Source organism: Ostrea edulis, chromosome 7 (genome assembly GCF_947568905.1).
Source record: "Ostrea edulis chromosome 7, xbOstEdul1.1, whole genome shotgun sequence".
Classification (NCBI taxonomy): domain Eukaryota; kingdom Metazoa; phylum Mollusca; class Bivalvia; order Ostreida; family Ostreidae; genus Ostrea; species Ostrea edulis.
The window spans coordinates 79,932,448-79,954,084 of NC_079170.1; the positions used below are offsets into that span (position 1 = coordinate 79,932,448).

Sequence of the window (21,637 nt, forward strand, 5' to 3'; positions counted from 1 at the left end):
CAAAAGGCTTATGAACAAGGGAAGCAGAGATTACAAAGATAAAGGGTGGACATACTCAGATCCACCGTTTGATATAATACATACAAATACACAATGTCCACATGTATACATAGATTTGTCTTTAGAGCAAAAAATACTGAAACATGTATTATGCCCAAAGATGGATCCAACGCCGGCGACCCCACCCTCATTTAGTGTGTTTCCCCAGACCTCTGACTTATAAGACTGTAACCCTCGTTTAGTGTGTTTCCCCAGACCTCTGACTTATAAGACTGTAACCCTCCGTTCTGAAATTTATGGACCAAAACTGATTACACGTGGTATTTAATCAACTTCGGATACGTACTTTGTGCTTAATCAACCCCCTTCCAACTTTTAAAACTTTGTATCAGTCAAGGCGAAAGCCTACATCAAAGGGGAGGCGAATTTTATTTATATGTGGTAACGTTCACACGGGCCTAATATACCGTTTTTAATTATTATGATTAAAAGAATTCGGTTATACAATCTGTTTCGTTTCGGTGGGTTTCGTTTCGTTTCGGTAGATTTCGCTTCGTTTCGGTAGGTTTCGTTTCGTTTCGCACTTTACAGGTACCCACCAATGCTGACAATTCTGAACAATTCAAATACACCAATTCGCTATAAGCTGCACTTAGAAGATCAACCAAAGTACAAATAAAAGGTTTCTTCATGCTGACTCGGACTTTTACATGCATATTTACACCACGTGATTTTGACAGAAACCAAAAATGTTACAATGTAGTTTTCGTTTTGAAAGAAGTTATTCAGATTTCCCTAAAGGGTGTTCCGTTTGAATACTTACTTTTTCAACTATAAGATTATTCTTTGTTTCTTATAATGAAACGATTATCATTGATCATTATTTGAACATGACATAAAAGTGAAATTAATCAAAGGTAAAGATAACCAACAGTGACCAATCTCAACTCCTATAAGCAATACAAATTAGAGAGTTGGGGAAAACACCAGAGGTGGGATCAGGTGCCTAGGGGGAGTAAGAATCGTAAGTCGACCGGTCACACCCTCCGTGAGCCATGTACAGAATGTACTTGTGTTGATATTTGGCACTCGTTAGGACAGTATCCTCACAAGTCTCAGGTGTTCCAACGAACAAGCGGTCTCCCAGATAAATTGCATTTTCCTTCATAAACTTTATTTCGCTCTATGTTTACCCCCTTCTTTGTGAAAATTCTGGGTCTACCCGCTACTGGACTCCATGCTACAATGTTTACATGCTGGCTGACGTGTTTCATACCGATTGTTACACCGGTTTTGGCATACCGATTTTCACTATGGATTACTCCGTTTACCTGATCAAGATATCTAGAGTTCACCGCGGAGCTAAAAAAAATTCGTTATCACCCGATGTCCCAAGAAAAGGAGAACTATTTGTTATAACTTGCTTGGTCTGTATATATTTATTTGGACGAACTTTGAGTCGTTAAGGAAGGGGGGGGGGGGGTACATAACGGCATCATCACCGCATCATGTTTTCTCTACACACAACACAATGACTATTATATTAATTATATATTTCATAAACAGCTTTTTTTTTTATTATTTCGGAAACTGGTTGTGACAACAAAGTTGCAGTAACTATGACCTTTATTGACAATAATCAAATATTACTAACTAGTGAAAAAAAGTATTTCAATTTAACCATTGTCTGTTCTTAACTTCTTTATTATTCTCTCTTTTTAAAAAAAAATATCTAAACAGAAACGTGCAAAACTATTAGTATGTGTTATTCTAATCAAAATTCATTGCATTAAAAATGTTTGTGTAATTACACATATACAGCGAAAGGATACTGCCGTTTCATTTATGTTAGAATATATCAAGACAAATGAGTGTGAAGAATCGGGGAAAAAAATCAAAATTATGCATAAAAATTTGTGATATGAATTGTTCCAATTTAAATTTCTAAAAATAATATAATTTACTATATAATAAAACAGACATGCATATATTTTACGTCACGTGATGAATGTCAAAGAGTGTCCTATCTGAATGATTCATATCGCTGTGTGAAATGCAGTTCTAGAAACATAAGTATATATTCATGTATTTTTAAAAAAGTATCAGATCCAATTTAACTCAATTTAAATATATAGTATTACACATTTGTCACTGATGATTTTCTGCCTACGAAGCGAACATGTAATTATTAGCTGGGCAGACACTGCAATTAAGAATGATTACCATATAGCGGATTTTTTTCGCGGGTTTAAATTTGGCGATTTGCTGGCTCAAACATATGCTAATAATTTTAGCGGAGAATGAAGAGTTCTCTCTCCTGCAAATACTGAAGTATTGGGTGCAATTTGGTGATTGAAATTTTGGCGGAACGCTATCTAACCGCTGAATTCAACCAAATTTATCACCTCGCGAAAAAAAAAAAACCCGCTGTACGGTAATGCATGTCTTAAAGTTCTATGTACAATGTATCAAAATTAGAAAAATACAAAAACCTTTAAAAAAAAAATAGAAAAAAAATCCTCCACAATCAAAATAGTAATGAGGCCATACAAACGAATAAAAAAAATCTTTAAAAATATCAATTTGCAATCGCAGTGTAAAACGAAAGAAACTCAGTTAGGTTAATACAAAGTATTTTTCTTTTGTTGGGGATTAATTGTAATCAGATCTACATATCTGCATTGTACCTTCGCTAGCGTGACAGTATAATTATCATACATAAAATTACTCCTTGTTATATTTAAACTTTTATGATATACTTTTCAAATAATGGAAACAAAAATAACAACAATAACAAAGTATATAAAACTTAAAATAAAATAAAATAATGATTGTCTATACATCAACACCGATGTCCAAGAATGTGTACACACATTCAACAAAACTATAAAACGTCTTAAATCAAATACTTCACATTATGTATACACACATTCAAAACTATAAAACGTCTTAAATCAAATACTTCACATTATGTATACACACATTCAAAACTATAAAACGTCTTAAATTAAATACTTCACATTATAACAAATAAATAAACGGATAGGTAAAAAAAAAAAATATTTGCAAACAAAAAGATTAAAACAAAATTAGATTTCTGTATTTGATATCTAAAAAGTAAAAATGTCGGTACACGGAGACTAAGAAAAGAACATTCATTGTGGAGAACAGTTACGCACTTCCACTATAGGTTCTATGAAATGTGAAAAAATATGCAACATAATTGTAATTTATATGTACTACAGTAATATTTCAAAATACTTGTTTCTAAATTCACTAATATGAATGAATGTTGAGATGCGGGGGAGGGGGGATCTATTACTTTTACAAGACTATAACAACTGGAAGAGTGTGTGTGGTGGTGGTGGTGGTGGTGGGTGGGGGGGGGGGGGGGGTGTAAAAGAGAGACTATCACATGCTGCTGGCAAGAATGTACCACATCCAATGGTACTGAAGGTACTGTATAGCAGGTTAATATCGCGGTCGGAAAAAAATCGCGATTTTTTCATTTAGCAGCAGATCGCGGTCGGTTTAATTCGCGGAAAAACAAATCTTAATATCCTGAACCCAATTTCGTATCAATATGAAAGATTAATTCACTGAATGTTAAATTAAAATTTCAGCGAATATAGCGAAAATTAACTCCGCGAGTTAATTTCCTGCTATACAGTACTGAAACTATCACGTGCACATTGCTACATTACTCACAGATACAATTAGTTACCGATCACAAAAGTATATGCGAATTTCTCATCTGTAATCATCAGATACATAATTAAAGTGGTATATGTAAAGAAGGAGGGAGAAAACAATCCCATTATCACTCATCATTGTCTCCTAATCTGTACTTACTGATAGGATGGGGGGAGATTTTGCTACATACAATTTATCCTTAATGTGATCATCGGGTGGTTATTCACAAAATGGAGCATTGCATTTCTGAGAACTACTTAGGGTAGTATAATGATAGATTTTGCAATTGCTAAGGCGTTTTGGCTACCCATGCTGGTTATGAGGGTACTGCATGTCCAATTGTGTGCACCAGACCGTGACGAAGTGTGAAAAATTTGTCTCTACTGATGTTCTTCTTATCCAGCTCTTCTCCTAGTTTTGTCCTCGGCTCCAAGTAAAACTGCAGATGTAAACCATAAATATATAAATTCATCACTTACTCAGTAATTCTCAAAATTGTAATACACAAAAGGTACATAGGTGGTGGGAATGTTAAGAAATAGGAATTTTCTCAAACTATGGAGAATATATATATATATAACAAAAACCGCCATTTTGTGAAAATTGTGATTAATTAGCCAGGGCCCTGACTTACAAATGAACTAACGACCAAGACTAAAAATAGTACATAATTATATATATAGATATATAACACACACACACACATATATATATATATATATATATATATATATATATATGAGATATAATATAATAATAATAATAAAAACTCGTCTACATACAAATGTAGTTGATTTTGTGAAATCCTACTCATAGAAAATTACATCATTAAATTCTTCTTATTCACATTAAAATCAATGTAAAGAATAAATTATTGTAAAAGAAGATTTTGCCCCCATTGGTATATATGTACGGATTTATCAATACTTTATCCAATCCTTGTGTTGTGGTTAAAATTTAAATGTGACAAAGAAATCTAAAGTTCTATGAAAAACAAAGTTTGACACTGGCACGTGACCAACCTCTCGCGTCATCTTGAAGGTTCCCCAATGGATGCCAAGAGCATGTTCAGCCTTGACGTCTTCAAAGACCTTCACCGCCTCCTCTGGATCCACATGCATGGGTCTCATGAACCATCTGCAATTAGGAAAAAGTTCTGAACAGGTTCTAAGTACAAAATATCTGATATGCTATAAGTTCATGAGAGAGAGAGAGAGAGAGAGAGAGAGAGAGAGAGAGAGAGAGAGAGAGAGAGACTGCAAGTTACACCACACAACATGCGCATCATCTTCCTTTGTAGAGTTGTTAGCGGAAACTAGATAAATATTTGACTTTTTAAAATTCAAAGTAACATAAATCTTTGAACTGCTACAATTGGGCCCTATACCTGGGGTAGAATGCGCCTATTGGGCCCTATACCTGGGGTAGTATGCTCCTATTGGAACTACTGCATTGGGCTCTATACCTGGGGTAGTATGCGCCTATTGGGCCCTATACCTGGGGTAGTATGCGCCTATTGGGCCCTATACCTGGGGTAGTATGCGCCTATTGGGCCCTATACCTGGGGTAGTATGCACCTATTGGGCCCTATACCCGGGATAGTATGCACCTATTGGAACTGCTGCATTGGGCTCTATACCTGGGGTAGTATGCCCCTATTGGGCTCTATACCTGGGGTAGTATGCGCCTATTGGAATGGCAGCGAAGTCAATTGGTCCATACTTTCTCCCGATCTGTTTAAATCCACTACAATACCCTGTGTCTCCGGCAAAGTAGAAGCTGTGGTCAGGCCCCTTGACTACCCAGCTACACCACAGAGCCTGGAAACAAGAAAACTCATTTTCAAATTTTATTTTTGAAATGTATCATTGCATGTAATTATCATTTTTATTTTTTAAAAAGTTTACATTTGTTATTTGATCAAGGTTTGGTTTACCTGTGTCAGCTGACGATGAAATTTGTTCACATTTTCAAGTGAAGTCTAATACCATGCCAAATCAAGCAGTAACATAGGGATGCATTACTAAATGGTGTCCACTTTTGAGGTCAATCATAGATAATACCGTATGTACAGTGCCATCTATGCTCCAACGTTATTTTCCCGGCCTTCTACATGTACATTTTAAAACAGTTTTTGTCCATTTTAAATTCGCTCTGACACAATTATTTAGACGAGAGATAAGGTAGAAAACGTTTTTGCTCAGTCTTAAATTAACCCACTCACAGCGAGTGTGATAGCGGCGAAAATGAAACGGGGCGAATATTTCCCTGGTTAAAGTATACACATTGTACATCCTAGATTTATTTTTCGTGTCATTGTATTTCATCATATTCTCCCAATAAATATCCACCGTAGTTCTAATAATTTTTATTTATGACATTTCTTTTCTTTTGTAACCGTTACCTTCATAGAATCCAGCAGTGTGCGTTCACACCGGTGCTGACACGGGACACTAACGAATTTAAAGTCCGGTCTTCCGGGCATTTCCGCTTCGTCCCACCACGACAATTCAACGACGTTCTTACAACCAGCATTCAGCATCCATTCCTTAGTTCCCGCCGCAACAAACCACGTGATCTTGTCGTTGAATTTGGAATTGAGGCTTTTGACACTTCCGTGGTCAAGATGATCGTAGTGGTTATGGCTGATGATGACGGCGTCTATATGGGGTAGATCCTCTACCTTACAGGGCGGGGGACGGTATCGTTTGGGTCCTGCGAATTGCACAGGGGAGCACCTGTCACTAAATACAGGATCGGCAAGAATGGTCAGTCCGTCCATCTGAACTAATACACTGGCATGGCCTATCCACATTATCTGCATTTCCGATGTCGGTGGATTTCGTAATTTCTGGAAATCCGGAGTTTCCACTGGTAAAGTGTTGTCCAACTCCTGTCAAGGAAATTGAAAGTGCACCCTACTTTAACTATCGAACAAATTTATCTGAAGAAAATCTTAAAGTGTATTTTTCTTACCTGTAAAGTTGAAACAGTACCAATGAGAAATGATTAAAATCTTATGATAATTTTTTATGTCTAGATTGATGAATTGCATCTGGTTTTCTTCGGCGATGCCTCGACTTGTTCCTGTGATAATCCGGCCCTTAAAATATTACTTCTAATATCCCCTTATACCTCAGCGCATTAGCCAATCGAAATGCAGATCACAAAATAGCTGCATTAGAATCAATTGACGGGAAAACTTCTCACTGTGACGTCATGGTACGATGTCGCAAAAACATAACATTAAGCATAACTATTTCGTAACATATCAATTTTCATATAAACAAGAAAAGCAAAATTCAACGCAATAAGACGAAGATATCAACCAAAGACTGAAATTACATTAGTATGGGAATAACTACCTTCTCATTGTTATTTGCGACTGTTAAAACTGATTTAGTGCGGTCGCAAACACCCAATCGGTACTCATCGGATGTCTCGAACACTCGGCATACATCGAGTGCGGAATTCCGAATGAACAAATATTCGTTGACTCCACTGGCTAACGCATCACCAATAAAACTTAGTTTGCGACCGTTAAATCAGCATTAGCGGTCACAAATAACAAAGAAGATGTTTATTCCCTAAATCTGCAAATACTCTAACAAAGTTGTACATGTTATTTGCAATATTCTTAAAACACATATAAAGAACAAAGGACTTAACACAGAACCTTGTAGAACTTCACCATGTAACTGCCAGTAGACAAAGAATCTCTATACAAAAGTCTCTGTGAAATATGGGCACTATAAAGATGATTTTAAAAATATTCACATAAAAGTCCATATTTTGTCATCATATGTTATACTTTTTTGAAACAATAAAAGACATTTCTTTTTAACAAATACAAAAATACAAACCCTCTGGTTGGGAATTTTACTGTGATCGGATTCGCTAAACATCAGTTTGAAAAAATTGCCGAAGCCAATTGAGTTGGTCCAGGTGTCAAACGGATTTTGATATCTGCCATTTTTGTATATGGGACGAATTAGATCCTCCTCCATATTCTCTATTATATCACCCAACAAAACACAACCTGCAAATCAGTACAGCTTCACCCGACAAAACACAACCTGCAAATCAGTACAGCTTAAGCTTAATCTGTTAACTACATGTATAAAGTATTCACATGTTTGATTAAAATGAAAGTACATTTGTTGATCTATTAAAGTAAGACAGAATCTATAGTTAAATATCTTTTAAAAGTCTAGGCATGTTTCACTTAAAATACCATCCATCATTTTGTTAATGATTCCACGAGAAAACGTTTTAATTTGATACGTTTCATAGAAAGTTTAAGACTTTGGCATTTCTTACAGTAAGACAGGAATTAGATGTTTATAATTCAGTAAAAGGCTCAATAAAGATACATACGTACTTATAAATAAGAGTGTTTCTAAACTAGTGTGGTCAATATAATGTACATCAATAATGCCGTAATAAAACCCATTTCCCGTATCGCTATTCTTAACATGATAAACTATAGAACACGAAACATGCACGATAGGACAGGGTATATGCATGGTACGTCAGAACACACGCACGATAGGATAAAAACGAGGTTCATGGTAGACTCGATAAACACAAAACGCATTAATCGATTTTACGATAAAGGCTTAACCTGATAAAAGAATTTCACGATAGACTCGATAAACACAAAACACGGATACGATAAACGATCTTTACGAACCCTTACAGAAACACATTGGTGGATCCCGTTCTACCAAGTCCCTCGCTATCTTTGGTCTGCACAGAAATATAAACTGCTTGGAAGGAAAAACTTTAGACGTTTTGTAACACAACATATGCGAGAAGTGGTATAAATCAAATCGGGACTCTAATAAATTTCAAAGAATTTTTAGCAAATTTGAAATCACAAAACTTTCCCCAGACCAAAATCAAAACGTACGGCATTTCAACACTGCACAATAAATCGGAGATCAGGGTTTTGATATCATAGACAGCTACTTTTTCAATATAGATGGAAACGGAAATATTCAGTCATATTTTGTAATCAGTTATTAAATTTTTTGGGGGTTAAATTCACGATTTTTGAGAAAAATATTTTTCATTTTTGATGTTAAACTTTTAAAAAAGTATAACTCATTTAATGTTGGCAACCAAAATTTTGACTTTCTGAATGCAAGAATAAAAGCAATATTTTAGCCTTAAATCTGTGTTATGTAAACAAAGACTCGAGTCTTTTTATGTATACAAACAAACCAGTGAAACAATAATTTTGTAATATAAAGCATCTTAATTCTGCAGTCACAAATTTTAGCTTTTAGATGGCACATTTTACCTAAAGAATGGTTGAAATGTGAAAGATATGATAAACTTAGATCAATATCCATTTCTTTTGAAAACTTTGTAAACAATAATATACCACAATCTTTATTTACAAAACAAATAATAAACTCACTAAAATGAGCTTCTGTGATAATGTATAACTTTAATTTTTATGTGAAATCTTTTAAACATATTAGACAGTAGATTTTTATCATTAAAAGTGAAAAACAAAATTTTGAGGAAAATCGTGAATCAGTCCCTTTAAACACCACTCTGATGCTACGCACAAATACTCTGAATCTGGTATTAAAGAGATGCCGGAGTTCCGCATTGACAATATCTACGTGGTCTTTGGAAATCAAGTCTTCCAACAATCTGTTGGATTTTCCATTTGGAAAGAAAGTGTGTCAAAAACACATGTGTAGATTAAAAACTATTCTTATATATATATGTATCTCTCTACAATCATAGTTTTTGTATGCATAGCTAATTAGAGTTTCTTTTTGTTTTATTTTATATGTAGAGTACCATAGTATTGATCATTGAGCACATGGGCCTATAATACTAGCAAGCACACATGCGTCCACTTTTATCTGGACGATTTTGTCACACATGTTCATGTTAATATGTGTTTGCACAAGTAGATAATAAAAATATATAATACATTAATTTTGCAATTTTTAAAGACTTTCGTCACATGCTCAGGAGCAAACATTTCAAATCAAATTTAATGAAATGTATTCATTGACGTTTTATAAGATCGAATATAGCCTTCAATTTAATACCCAAAACTCTTTGACAGATATATATATGAAGAGAATACAAATATTCGTGAATACAGAACCAAACGGCGCTCCATACCGCGCTATTGACAAATGTCAATATTGCCTTCAGAACATTAATTAAATTGAACTGAAGAAACAACAAGAGGGGAAAAAGATACAACAATCGCACCAAACAGATCTCTCCGTTAGAGATGGAAGAGAACGAGTAGATATCAATATTACAATATATAGATCACAGGCACGTGTCTGTGTTATTATTAGTATATATACGTCACAACCTATTTACAGAAACAAGCCCCTAGCCCTGTGATATATAAATCTATATGACATACCTGCTGACGAACCTGTTAGTTGTCCTTTACTATGTCTTCTTGACTCAAAAGGTGTGCATTCTCCAATCTATACAAGAAATAAACACGTATTTATCATTATCCTGATATACAGCGAGTGCCAGTGTACTCGACTCGTGTAGAATCTAGGACATCGTGTAATGTACTCGTGATCGTTATGCGGGCCGCCTAATCGAAGACAGATCGATCTTCGTGTTTGCTTTCAAATAATATCGAATACCTTGGTAACATATCGCCAAACAGCTAGTATAAAAGCCTAACATGTATAGATTATGCTGAAATTTAAACAATTCTTTAAATATTGATCTATGATAACAGTTGTCATATATCATGCAAACACATTGGCGGATCTAGAGGGGTTTACGAGGGTTGCAACCTTTCTTTTGTTGAATATCTTTAATACCCCCTCCATTCTTTGGGGGTAGAAACCGTGCAAATTTGAGTTGCAAACCTCTTCTTTGAAATTATGCCTAAATATGCCGGATAATACAAAAGTTAGAAAAATAAATTAACGATAATTTTAAAGTATTATCGGATAATATTAATTTAAAAAAAAAAATGGCCCAAGCAACATTTGGGTTAGTAATGAGTGTGTATTCCGTTAAGTGGACCATAGCTATATCGTGAAATTATATTTAGAACTGTAATGTTTGTTCATATTACAGACAGACTTGTCGGCCTATCCCAATAATTATATTAAAAATGCAACAGTTCTCCAAATTTTGGGAATCTGTTTACAAGCGGTGAAAACAATTTCATCTTAAAATTCTGCATCATAAATTGATTTAGCTGTAATAATGTAGCCCTCTCCGAATTTTTTTTTGGGGGAGAGGGCTACAACCAGTGGCGGATTTAAGGGAGTGGGGGGGGGGGGGGGGGGGCACAGCCGGCGCGCCTCCCCACTAAAATTTTCAAACTTAAGGTAAATCGTGGTATCTTGTTCAGAAAAATGTACTAAACAATGTAAGAAGCAATAATTTCTTCCACTCCCGGAGAAATAAATGACAAAATCTATTGATTTCTTGAATTACTTTATTGGGAGAACTTTTAAATTTTTTTTCCAAAAACCCTTAAGATTTACGTCATTTCATTAATTTCACCTCATAAAAAATAATAGAAAATAGTACAAAAGACTAAATAGGTGATATATTTGAAGCCCTGTAAAATCCAGGAGCTTCCGGGGGCTTCACCCCCTGGGCCCCCACCAGGGCTTCACCCCCAGACCCCCTGCCTTATAAAGTGGCGCCCCCCGTAACCGCAATTCCTGGATCCGCCCCTGACAACTCCTTAGGATCTCCGTAATGGTGCAAATGCGGGAATGATTCACTCCCGCAACATTTTCGATCATTCTAAACATTTGCTGACGTTCTTTACGTAAATAAAATGATAATCTATATTTCTTAGTCAATACCTGCAACTTACGATTTATGAGTTCTATTCTACCGTTTTCAGCAATTTCGATATATTCCCAATTTCTCGATTCATATTTGTGCGTCATTTTTGATGTACTGAAGTTTCAACTTCCGATTGTCATGAGTTATTTGCATATGACATATAAGGTAGTATTTACATCAATGGACAAGTACGGAGGCGAAAGCTATTTCGTCGGTATAAAAAGGTTTAGATTTAATATCAAGTTAAGGTGGGTCGATCCTCAAGTGACATCAATATTAATGGTTAAAAGTGGAAAAACTGTATTAATTTCCACTCAATGTAGTTTAATTTAATCAATAACCAAAGAAAATGTGTATGTTGCCACCTTTTTAAAGATGTCAGACATACAAAAACAGAAATATATATATCAACATAAAAAATACACATTTTCGTTAAACAGAATAATGAAAGTTAATGAAAACTTGTTGAAATGACAAATTTTAAATGTCAACAGTTTTGAGAAAACTGCTAATTCAAAGATATATAAAAATTAATTAAGGAATGAAGCTATTTTTGATCTATGTTATACGATATAATGTAACTTGGTGTAGTTTACGCTTTATAATCCGCGAATTATAATTTAATGTAAAAAGACAAAACTACACTGTAGAAGTCTTCATTCATACAAAAAAGTAAACAATCACTGAGAAATATAGAAATCACTTGCACCGCACAATGATTCACTAGTTTAGCAACAACAAATTGAGGAAGCGTCGAACAAGAAAACCGCCATCTTGGTTCTATTCATAACCGGAGCATGTACTTGATTAATCGAATTTGAAAACGCAAGGTGGTGTTTTCAACGAATCCTGATATAGAATATATGTGTAGGCTACATATGTAGGCCTAATGTTTACTGCACAGCGCAAGATCGACTTTTGAGACGCTCCAACAGAAAGTACCGGAGGTTTTATTATTTTTGTCATGTTCATTGATATTACCCCCTCCCCCCCCCAAAAAAAAAAAAATCCAAGCCCCATTTTTTATATGGTCTCCCCCAAAGAAACCCTTTTCCCTGGAATTCTTCTCTTTTTATAGCGTTTTAGCTTGAAATTGGAAACTTCGTCTGTATATATATACTCCTGTTATTCGCAATATATATATATATATATATATATATATATATATATATATATATATACATATATATATATATATTCATATAAGGACGCTCTTTCAAAATATCATTCTTAGATTTCTGAATAAATCTTATCTTTAAAATACACTACAAATGCAAACGCTACAAATAAAATAAAACTTCAAATTTTTCATGTTTATTACAAAGGTATATTGCACCTTCACTTATTTTTAACACTTGACCTTGACCTCAAACTGGATAGTACTTAAGGTTTGATTTTTGTTTCAGTTGCTATTTTTCTTCCATTGACGTTTTTGGCGTAACGTCAAAAAACGTCAAATATTATTCGCTCCACGGAGCGAATAACAGGATAATGCCGGTATCTTGACTTTATAAAAGTTTTAAACTAAATTATAACCTACCATTACATATATGCAGCATTGTCGCCTACTAAATCCGATACAGTAAAATGTAAACAATTCACAGAATGCGATATACATGTCATCGATTTGGCGTGACGTCATCTAGTATATGTACATTTTGTAATACATGACGCATTTCAAAATGATTTGATATGCGGATCAAGCAATCTCTCAAGTGAAAACATATTTTATAATGAAACAGCAAAGTTGCAAGTACTTACATGTATTATACCATTATTTTGCAAATGATATCGTTGTGTCGGAATTAGTATCCGACGAGTTTTTACCGTTAATGTTTTGTGCAAAAGTCAAACAAAGGTATTTCAAGTAGTTCCAGCTGCTGGTTGTCAAGGTGGGGGTGGGGGTGGTGGTGGGGGGGGGGGGGGGTGTCCTCATAGCAAGTTACACTATACAAAATAATGTATGTTCCTCCATCAGTTTCAGCCAATCAAACTGCGTGTTACAAGTAGAATTAAATTATTTGTGGATATTGGGGAAATCATTGTCATAGACATGCAGTAGAGGAAATTCCAGCATAGGATTTATTGCCCTTGACAACATTCTTAAAGATATAAATAATTGATTAAATATGGAAAATAAAAACTTTTTCAGTATTAAAAGTTTACCTTTTTTTTTTTAATTTCATTCAGTGAATAATATTCCTCTGAAAGATATATTTCTATGATGCGCAAAATTTAATCAAATAAAGATTTTGCAAAAACCTATGACATCACATGAAGATCGATCAACCTTAAAAAGCGAACAGCAGAGTATATAAATTCTTTCTGCAACCATATGCTTTTCTTTCTTTGTCGGAGTGGCTCGAGTAACTACATTTTCGTGCAGATTTTCAATGTTTAGGTTTTTCAGGGGATCCACCTTCGAGATCTCGCGATAACAAGCATGGCGGAGCAGACGAAGAATTTTGTATGCTGTACATAACGTTTAATGACAAACAACTTTATTCGACATGCCCAAGCACAAAGCTGGTATTCCTTTTGGTGTAAACAACATTCGGGACTGAGCTTATTATCGATTATTCATAAAATTATTTTGCACCATTACGGAGATCCTGAAAACGTCAGAATAAAAAAAAATAAAAAAATAAAAATCGGATAGTGCTACTTTATTGCAGCTAAAATTGATTAAGCGAAGTTACACGCTTGTACAAGAATTTACAAAGCGTTACAATAATTTTGAAATGTACCTATTGGCAAAGAATAGAAAGAACACATGTACTTTATATACCCCCCCCCCCCCGGTGGCAAAACGTCATTAACGCAAATTTACACATGATACCGTGTATGTGTGTACTTACAACAGGGAGTGTAGTATGTATATAACAACGACAATTCGTGATCTTATTAAGTCAGTAAGTTAAACATCTTGTGTTTGATATATTATTTTTTAACTAACACACTTAGTGACCGCAGCACTCCAATCCTAAATAGGGAGGACTTCAAGCAGTTTATTTCTAAACTAAATACTTGTATCTTGATATTTAGATTAAAAATGAGATGACCTTTTAATTCCATTCAAGCATAAATTGTCTGTTAGTCTTTTTGCTATGCCATATCTGTTAATTTCTCATACTATGGATTGTAAACTTCACCTTAGTTTTCATTGATTTTGTTTCAATCTTTCTTTCCCGCTGTATCTCTTCAGCTTCAACGCTCATCCACAGGATATCGGTAAATGTACGAATTTTCCATAGAAATTCATTCCAATTGAGGCAAACATTTTAAACACATAAATACATACATGTATTATACCAGGTGCAGAACTAAATTACGAATAAAAGCAACTAGTGTGAAAATTAAGATTAGGCTATATGCTTCATTGGATATAAAATTTGAAAATTCAAGTTTTTATTTGATTCTTTTTTTATTTATGAATATTTTTCATGGTAAGTTAATGATTTTTTTTTAGTACATATGCTTTAGTATGAAGTATATTAAACGGTGGATTCTGTGGATGACTTCCAGCTCTTTCTGTACTCTCTGCTTCCCTTATTCATGATAAGCCTTTTATTTTGCAAAATGCTGACTTCCTCATCACATTATTGCATACGATATTTTCCGTTCCGCTCCGTCTTCCGTTTTGTTTTCCGTTCCGCGTTTTAGCAACACCCAAGATCCGGTGATATAACTATATGTCCTATTTAATACCACACGCTGTTGTTACAAATGATGAATGGACATTTTGTGTGTACCTTTACATGTGTAAATTATATAAACGCAATCGAGTGATGGTGAGTGGTAAAATTTATTAACACAATCTCTCTCTTTCATTTATTTACATTAGCTGCGTATATACATTATTAATTTATTTTTGGCTGTACTGTACATTTAAATCTCTCTCTCTCTCTCTCTCTCTCTCTCTCTCTCTCTCTCTCTCAATTTACACCAGCTGTGCATACATGTTTATCAGGTTGGGAGCATTTCCCCTATAGCGAGGCTCGATTACCCCTCAAATAACGAGAGTAAATATTTCCCATGTAACCGGGAAAAACACCTATTTCATGTTTCACGTGTAAAAGTTAAAAATAAAGTGCTAAGATGTCCGATACTGCTGTAAATATGTAAACCAAAACAAAAGTACTCACAATTTGCATTGGATTTCACTGAAATTATTTTCAGTCTTTTTCTCTCACAAAACAACGTTGAATTGACCACGCCACGTTTAGTGTGCATCGCACTTATTCAACATTGAATGGAGATTGTCATTATTTTCAATCAAAACAACAAAACACTTGTTTATGGTATATAAATGTTTATTTTCTCGACTAAAGATGTATAATCGCGTTTTAGCGAGACGATCTCGCTATAGGGGAAGTGTATATACAGAAATAAAGTAAATCTCCCGGTGGTATTTTATTTGTTTACATTAGCTGCGGATGGAAAGCCGTTTGGTTATTTATTACAGAAATGAAGTGTTGGTGTCGCTGTTTCATTTCTGACGGAATGTGAAGTGCGTGTTAGTGATTTGAACATAATTCTATTGTGCAGTAGATTACATACAGTTTCGGTTACACGTTCTATGGTTTCCTATACTTTAATGCAACTGTGAATAGCAAAAGCTATAATAGTATACAAATATACAAAATGAGAATTCGGAATTATACAAACTTTTCCCCATTCATGTCAAATACATTACTATTATTAGAGTTTTCATGAACGATCAATTGCACTGAAAGTCTTAAATATAAAGTTTGTGTATATACAATGTACATCATTCGATTGTTTTAATATTGTCACTGACGTCGCACCAGGATCTTCACACATGTTGCTCTTTGCTACACTCGTTGTCTGCGATCCTTGCCACACATATTGGTGATTGCTACACTCCTTGTTTACTACACTCGTTGTTTACTACACTCATTGTTTACTTCACTCGTTGTTTACTACACTCATTGTTTACTACATTCATTGTTTACTTCACTCGTTGTTTACTACACTCGTTGTTTACTTCACTCAATGTTTACTTCACTCCTTGTTTACTACACTCGTTGTTTACTACACTCGTTGTTTACTACACTCATTGTTTACTACACTTGTTGTTTACTACACTCGTTGTTTGCTACACTCATTGTTTATTACACTCATTGTTTATTACACTCGTTGTTTGCTACACTCATTGTTTACTACACTCATTGTTTACTACACTCGTTGTTTACTTCACTCGTTGTTTATTACACTCGTTGTTTGTTATACTCGTTTACTACACTCGTTGTTTACTACATTCATTGTTTGCTACACTCGTTGTTTACTACAGTTGTTGTTTACTACACTCGTTGTTTACTACACTCGTTGTTTACTACACTCGTTGTTTACTTCACTCGTTGTTTACTACACTCGTTGTTTGTTATACTCGTTTACTACACTCGTTGTTTGTTATACTCGTTTACTACACTCGTTGTTTACTACATTCGTTGTTTACTACACTCGTTGTTTACTACACTCGTTGTCTGCGATCCTTAGCCACACATATTGGTGATTGCTACACTCCTTGTTTACTACACTCGTTGTTTACTACACTCGTTGTTTGCAACACTCGTTGTTTACTACACTCGTTGTTTACTACACTCGTTGTTTACTACACTCATTGTTTACTACACTCGTTGTTTACTTCACTCAATGTTTACTTCACTCCTTGTTTACTACACTCGTTGTTTACTACACTCGTTGTTTACTACACTCATTGTTTACTACACTTGTTGTTTACTACACTCGTTGTTTGCTACACTCATTGTTTATTACACTCATTGTTTACTACAGTTGTTGTTTACTACACTCGTTGTTTACTACACTCGTTGTTTACTTCACTCGTTGTTTACTACACTGGTTTGTTATACTCGTTTACTACACTCGTTGTTTACTACATTCGTTGTTTGCTACACTCATTGTTTACTACACTCGTTGTTTACTACACTCTTTGTTTGTTACACTCGTTGTTTACTACACTCGTTATTTGCTACACTCATTGTTTACTACACTCGTTGTTTACTACACTCGTTGTTTACTACACTCATTGTTTACTACACTCGTTGTTTACTTCACTCGTTGTTTGCTACACTCATTGTTTGTTACACTCGTTGTTTACTACACTCATTGTTTGTTACATTTGTTGTTTACTACACTCGTTGTTTACTACACTCGTTGTTTGTTATACTCGTTTACTACACTCGTTGTTTACTACATTCATTGTTTGCTACACTCGTTGTTTGCTACATTTGTTGTTTACTACACTCGTTGTTTACTACATTTGTTGTTTGCTACACTCATTGTTTGTAACACTTGTTGTTTGCTACACTCATTGTTTGTTACACTCATTGTTTGTTACACTCGTTGTTTACTACACTCGTTGTTTGCTACACTCGTTGTTTGCTACATTTGTTGTTTACTACACTCGTTGTTTACTACACTCGTTGTTTACTACACTCGTTGTTTGTTATACTCGTTGTTTGCTACACTCATTGTTTGTTACACTTGTTGTTTACTACACTCATTGTTTGCTAAATTTGTTGTTTGCTACAATTGTTGTTTACTACACTCGTTGTTTGCTACACTCATTGTTTGTTACATTTGTTGTTTACTACACTCGTTGTTTACTACACTCGTTGTTTACTACACTCGTTGTTTACTTCACTCATTGTTTGTTACACTCGTTGTTTACTACACTCATTGTTTGTTACATTTGTTGTTTACTACACTCGTTGTTTACTACACTCGTTGTTTACTACACTCATTGTTTGTTATACTCGTTTACTACACTCGTTGTTTACTACATTCATTGTTTGCTACACTCGTTGTTTGCTACATTTGTTGTTTACTACACTCGTTGTTTACTACACTCGTTGTTTACTACATTCATTGTTTGCTACACTCGTTGTTTGCTACATTTGTTGTTTACTACACTCGTTGTTTACTACACTCGTTGTTTGCTACACTCGTTGTTTGTTACACTCGTTGTTTGTTACACTCGTTGTTTACTACACTCGTTGTTTGCTACACTCGTTGTTTGCTACACTCGTTGTTTGCTACACTCGTTGTTTGCTACACTCGTTGTTTACTACACTCGTTATTTGCTACACTCGTTGTTTGTTACACTCGTTGTTTACTACACTCGTTGTTTACTACACTCGTTGTTTACTACACTCGTTATTTGCTACACTCATTGTTTACTACACTCGTTGTTTGCTACACTCGTTGTTAGCTACATTCGTTATTTGCTATACTCATTGTTTACTACAGTCGTTGTTTACTACACTCATTGTTTGTTACACTCATTGTTTACTACACTCGTTGTTTACTACACTCATTGTTTACTACACTCGTTGTTTACTACACTCATTGTTTATTACATTCATTGTTTACTACACTCATTGTTTATTATATTTGTTGTTTACTACACTCATTGTTTACTACACTCGTTGTTTACTACACTCATTGTTTTCTACACTCATTGTTTGTTACACTCGTTGTTTACTACACTCGTTGTTTACTTCACTCAATGTTTACTTCACTCCTTGTTTACTACATTCGTTGTTTACTACACTCGTTGTTTACTACACTCCTTGTTTACTACACTCGTTGTTTACTACACTCGTTGTTTGCTACACTCGTTGTTTACTACACTCGTTGTTTACTACACTCGTTGTTTACTTCACTCGTTGTTTATTACACTCGTTGTTTGTTATACTCGTTTACTACACTCGTTGTTTACTACATTCATTGTTTGCTACACTCGTTGTTTACTACAGTTGTTGTTTACTACACTCGTTGTTTACTTCACTCGTTGTTTATTACACTCGTTGTTTACTACATTCATTGTTTGCTACACTCGTTGTTTACTACAGTTGTTGTTTACTACACTCGTTGTTTACTACACTCGTTGTTTACTACACTCGTTGTTTACTTCACTTGTTGTTTATTACACTCGTTGTTTGTTATACTCGTTTACTACACTCGTTGTTTACTACATTCATTGTTTGCTACACTCGTTGTTTACTACAGTTGTTGTTTACTACACTCGTTGTTTACTACACTCGTTGTTTACTTCACTCCTTGTTTACTACACTCGTTGTTTACTACACTCGTTGTTTGCTACACTCGTTGTTTACTACACTCGTTGTTTACTACACTCGTTGTTTACTTCACTCAATGTTTACTTCACTCCTTGTTTACTACACTCGTTGTTTACTACACTCGTTGTTTACTACACTCATTGTTTACTACACTTGTTGTTTACTACACTCGTTGTTTGTTATACTCGTTTACTACACTCGTTGTTTACTACATTCGTTGTTTGTTTACTACACTCTTTGTTTGTTACACTCGTTGTTTGCTACACTCATTGTTTACTACACTCGTTGTTTACTACACTCGTTGTTTACTACACTCGTTGTTTACTTCACTCGTTGTTTACTACACTCGTTGTTTGCTACACTCGTTGTTTGCTACATTTGTTGTTTACTACACTCGTTGTTTACTACACTCGTTGTTTGCTACATTTGTTGTTTACTACATTTGTTGTTTACTACACTCGTTGTTTGCTACACTCGTTGTTTGCTACATTTGTTGTTTACTACACTCGTTGTTTGCTGCACTCGTTGTTTGCTACATTTGTTGTTTACTACACTCGTTGTTAGCTACATGTACATTCGTTGTTTTCTACATTGTTGTTTGCTATATTTGTTGTTTGCTACATTTGTTGTTTACTACACTCGTTGTTAGCTACATGTACATTCGTTGTTTTCTACACTTGTTGTTTACTACACTCGTTGTTTACTACATTTGTTGTTTGCTACACTCATTGTTTGTTACACTTGTTGTTTACTACACTCGTTGTTTACTACACGTGTTGTTTACTACACTCATTGTTTACTACACTTGTTGTTTACTACACTCGTTGTTTGCTACACTCATTGTTTACTACACTCGTTAGCTACATGTACATTCGTTGTTTTCTACACTTGTTGTTTACTACACTTGTTGTTTACTACACTTGCTGTTTACTACACTTGTTGTTTACTACACTTGTTGTTTACTACACTCGTTGTTTGCTACACTCGTTGTTTACTACACTCGTTGTTAGCTACATGTACATTCGTTGTTTTCTACACTCGTTGTTTACTACACTCGTTGTTTGCTACATTTGTTGTTTACTACACTCGTTGTTTGCTGCACTCGTTGTTTGCTATATTTGTTGTTTACTACACTTGTTGTTTACTACACTCGTTGTTTGTTACACTCATTGTTTGTTACACTTGTTGTTTACTACACTCATTGTTTGTTACATTTGTTGTTTACTACATTTGTTGTTTGCTACACTCATTGTTTGTTACACTTGTTGTTTACTACACTCATTGTTTGCTAAATTTGTTGTTTGCTACATTTGTTGTTTACTACACTCGTTGTTTGCTACACTCATTGTTTGTTACATTTGTTGTTTACTACACTCGTTGTTTACTACACTCGTTGTTTACTACACTCGTTGTTTACTTCACTCATTGTTTGTTACACTCGTTGTTTACTACACTCATTGTTTGTTACATTTGTTGTTTACTACACTCGTTGTTTACTACACTCGTTGTTTACTACACTCATTGTTTGTTATACTCGTTTACTACACTCGTTGTTTACTACATTCATTGTTTGCTACACTCGTTGTTTGCTACATTTGTTGTTTACTACACTCGTTGTTTACTACACTCGTTGTTTACTACATTCATTGTTTGCTACACTCGTTGTTTGCTACATTTGTTGTTTACTACACTCGTTGTTTACTACACTCGTTGTTTGCTACACTCGTTGTTTGTTACACTCGTTGTTTGTTACACTCGTTGTTTACTACACTCGTTATTTACTACACTCGTTGTTTGCTACACTCGTTGTTTGCTACACTCGTTGTTTGCTACACTCGTTGTTTACTACACTCGTTATTTGCTACACTCGTTGTTTGTTACACTCGTTGTTTACTACACTCGTTGTTTACTACACTCGTTGTTTACTACACTCGTTATTTGCTACACTCATTGTTTACTACACTCGTTGTTTGCTACACTCGTTGTTAGCTACATTC

At 34.7% G+C, this 21,637-nt stretch overlaps 2 protein-coding genes across 7 annotated transcripts in view; one reads left to right on the plus strand and one right to left on the minus strand.

The window, feature by feature from the left end:
* Positions 1–1,608: 1,608 nt before the first annotated feature.
* Positions 1,609–11,607, minus strand: LOC125654448 (N-acyl-phosphatidylethanolamine-hydrolyzing phospholipase D-like). Of its 3 annotated transcripts, XM_048884406.2 has the most exons (7): positions 11,543–11,607; positions 10,103–10,169; positions 7,557–7,769; positions 6,098–6,586; positions 5,365–5,513; positions 4,716–4,830; positions 1,609–4,132 (listed from the first exon to the last, which is right to left on the minus strand). In XM_048884406.2, the coding sequence occupies exons 3-7, from the start codon at positions 7,698–7,700 to the stop codon at positions 4,010–4,012; spliced, it is 1,020 nt and encodes a 339-aa protein (XP_048740363.2). In that variant the 5' UTR covers positions 7,701–7,769; positions 10,103–10,169; positions 11,543–11,607; the 3' UTR covers positions 1,609–4,009. The 3 variants fall into 3 exon arrangements, with proteins under 3 accessions (XP_048740363.2, XP_048740365.2, XP_048740362.2); XM_048884408.2 differs by lacking the exon at positions 11,543–11,607 and having other exon boundaries at positions 10,115–10,295; XM_048884405.2 differs by lacking the exon at positions 11,543–11,607 and having other exon boundaries at positions 10,103–10,295.
* Positions 10,041–21,637, plus strand: part of LOC125654447 (N-acyl-phosphatidylethanolamine-hydrolyzing phospholipase D-like) — a 142,777-nt gene continuing 131,180 nt past the window's right edge. The window contains exon 1 of one of the 4 annotated variants that reach the window (XM_048884404.2): positions 10,041–10,153. The gene's annotated coding sequence lies outside the window, so the exon portion shown is untranslated. Of the gene's footprint in view, positions 10,154–15,149; positions 15,306–21,637 lie in introns of those variants that run through there. The other 3 variants (XM_048884403.2, XR_007362361.2, XM_056145456.1) reach the window with 3 other exon arrangements.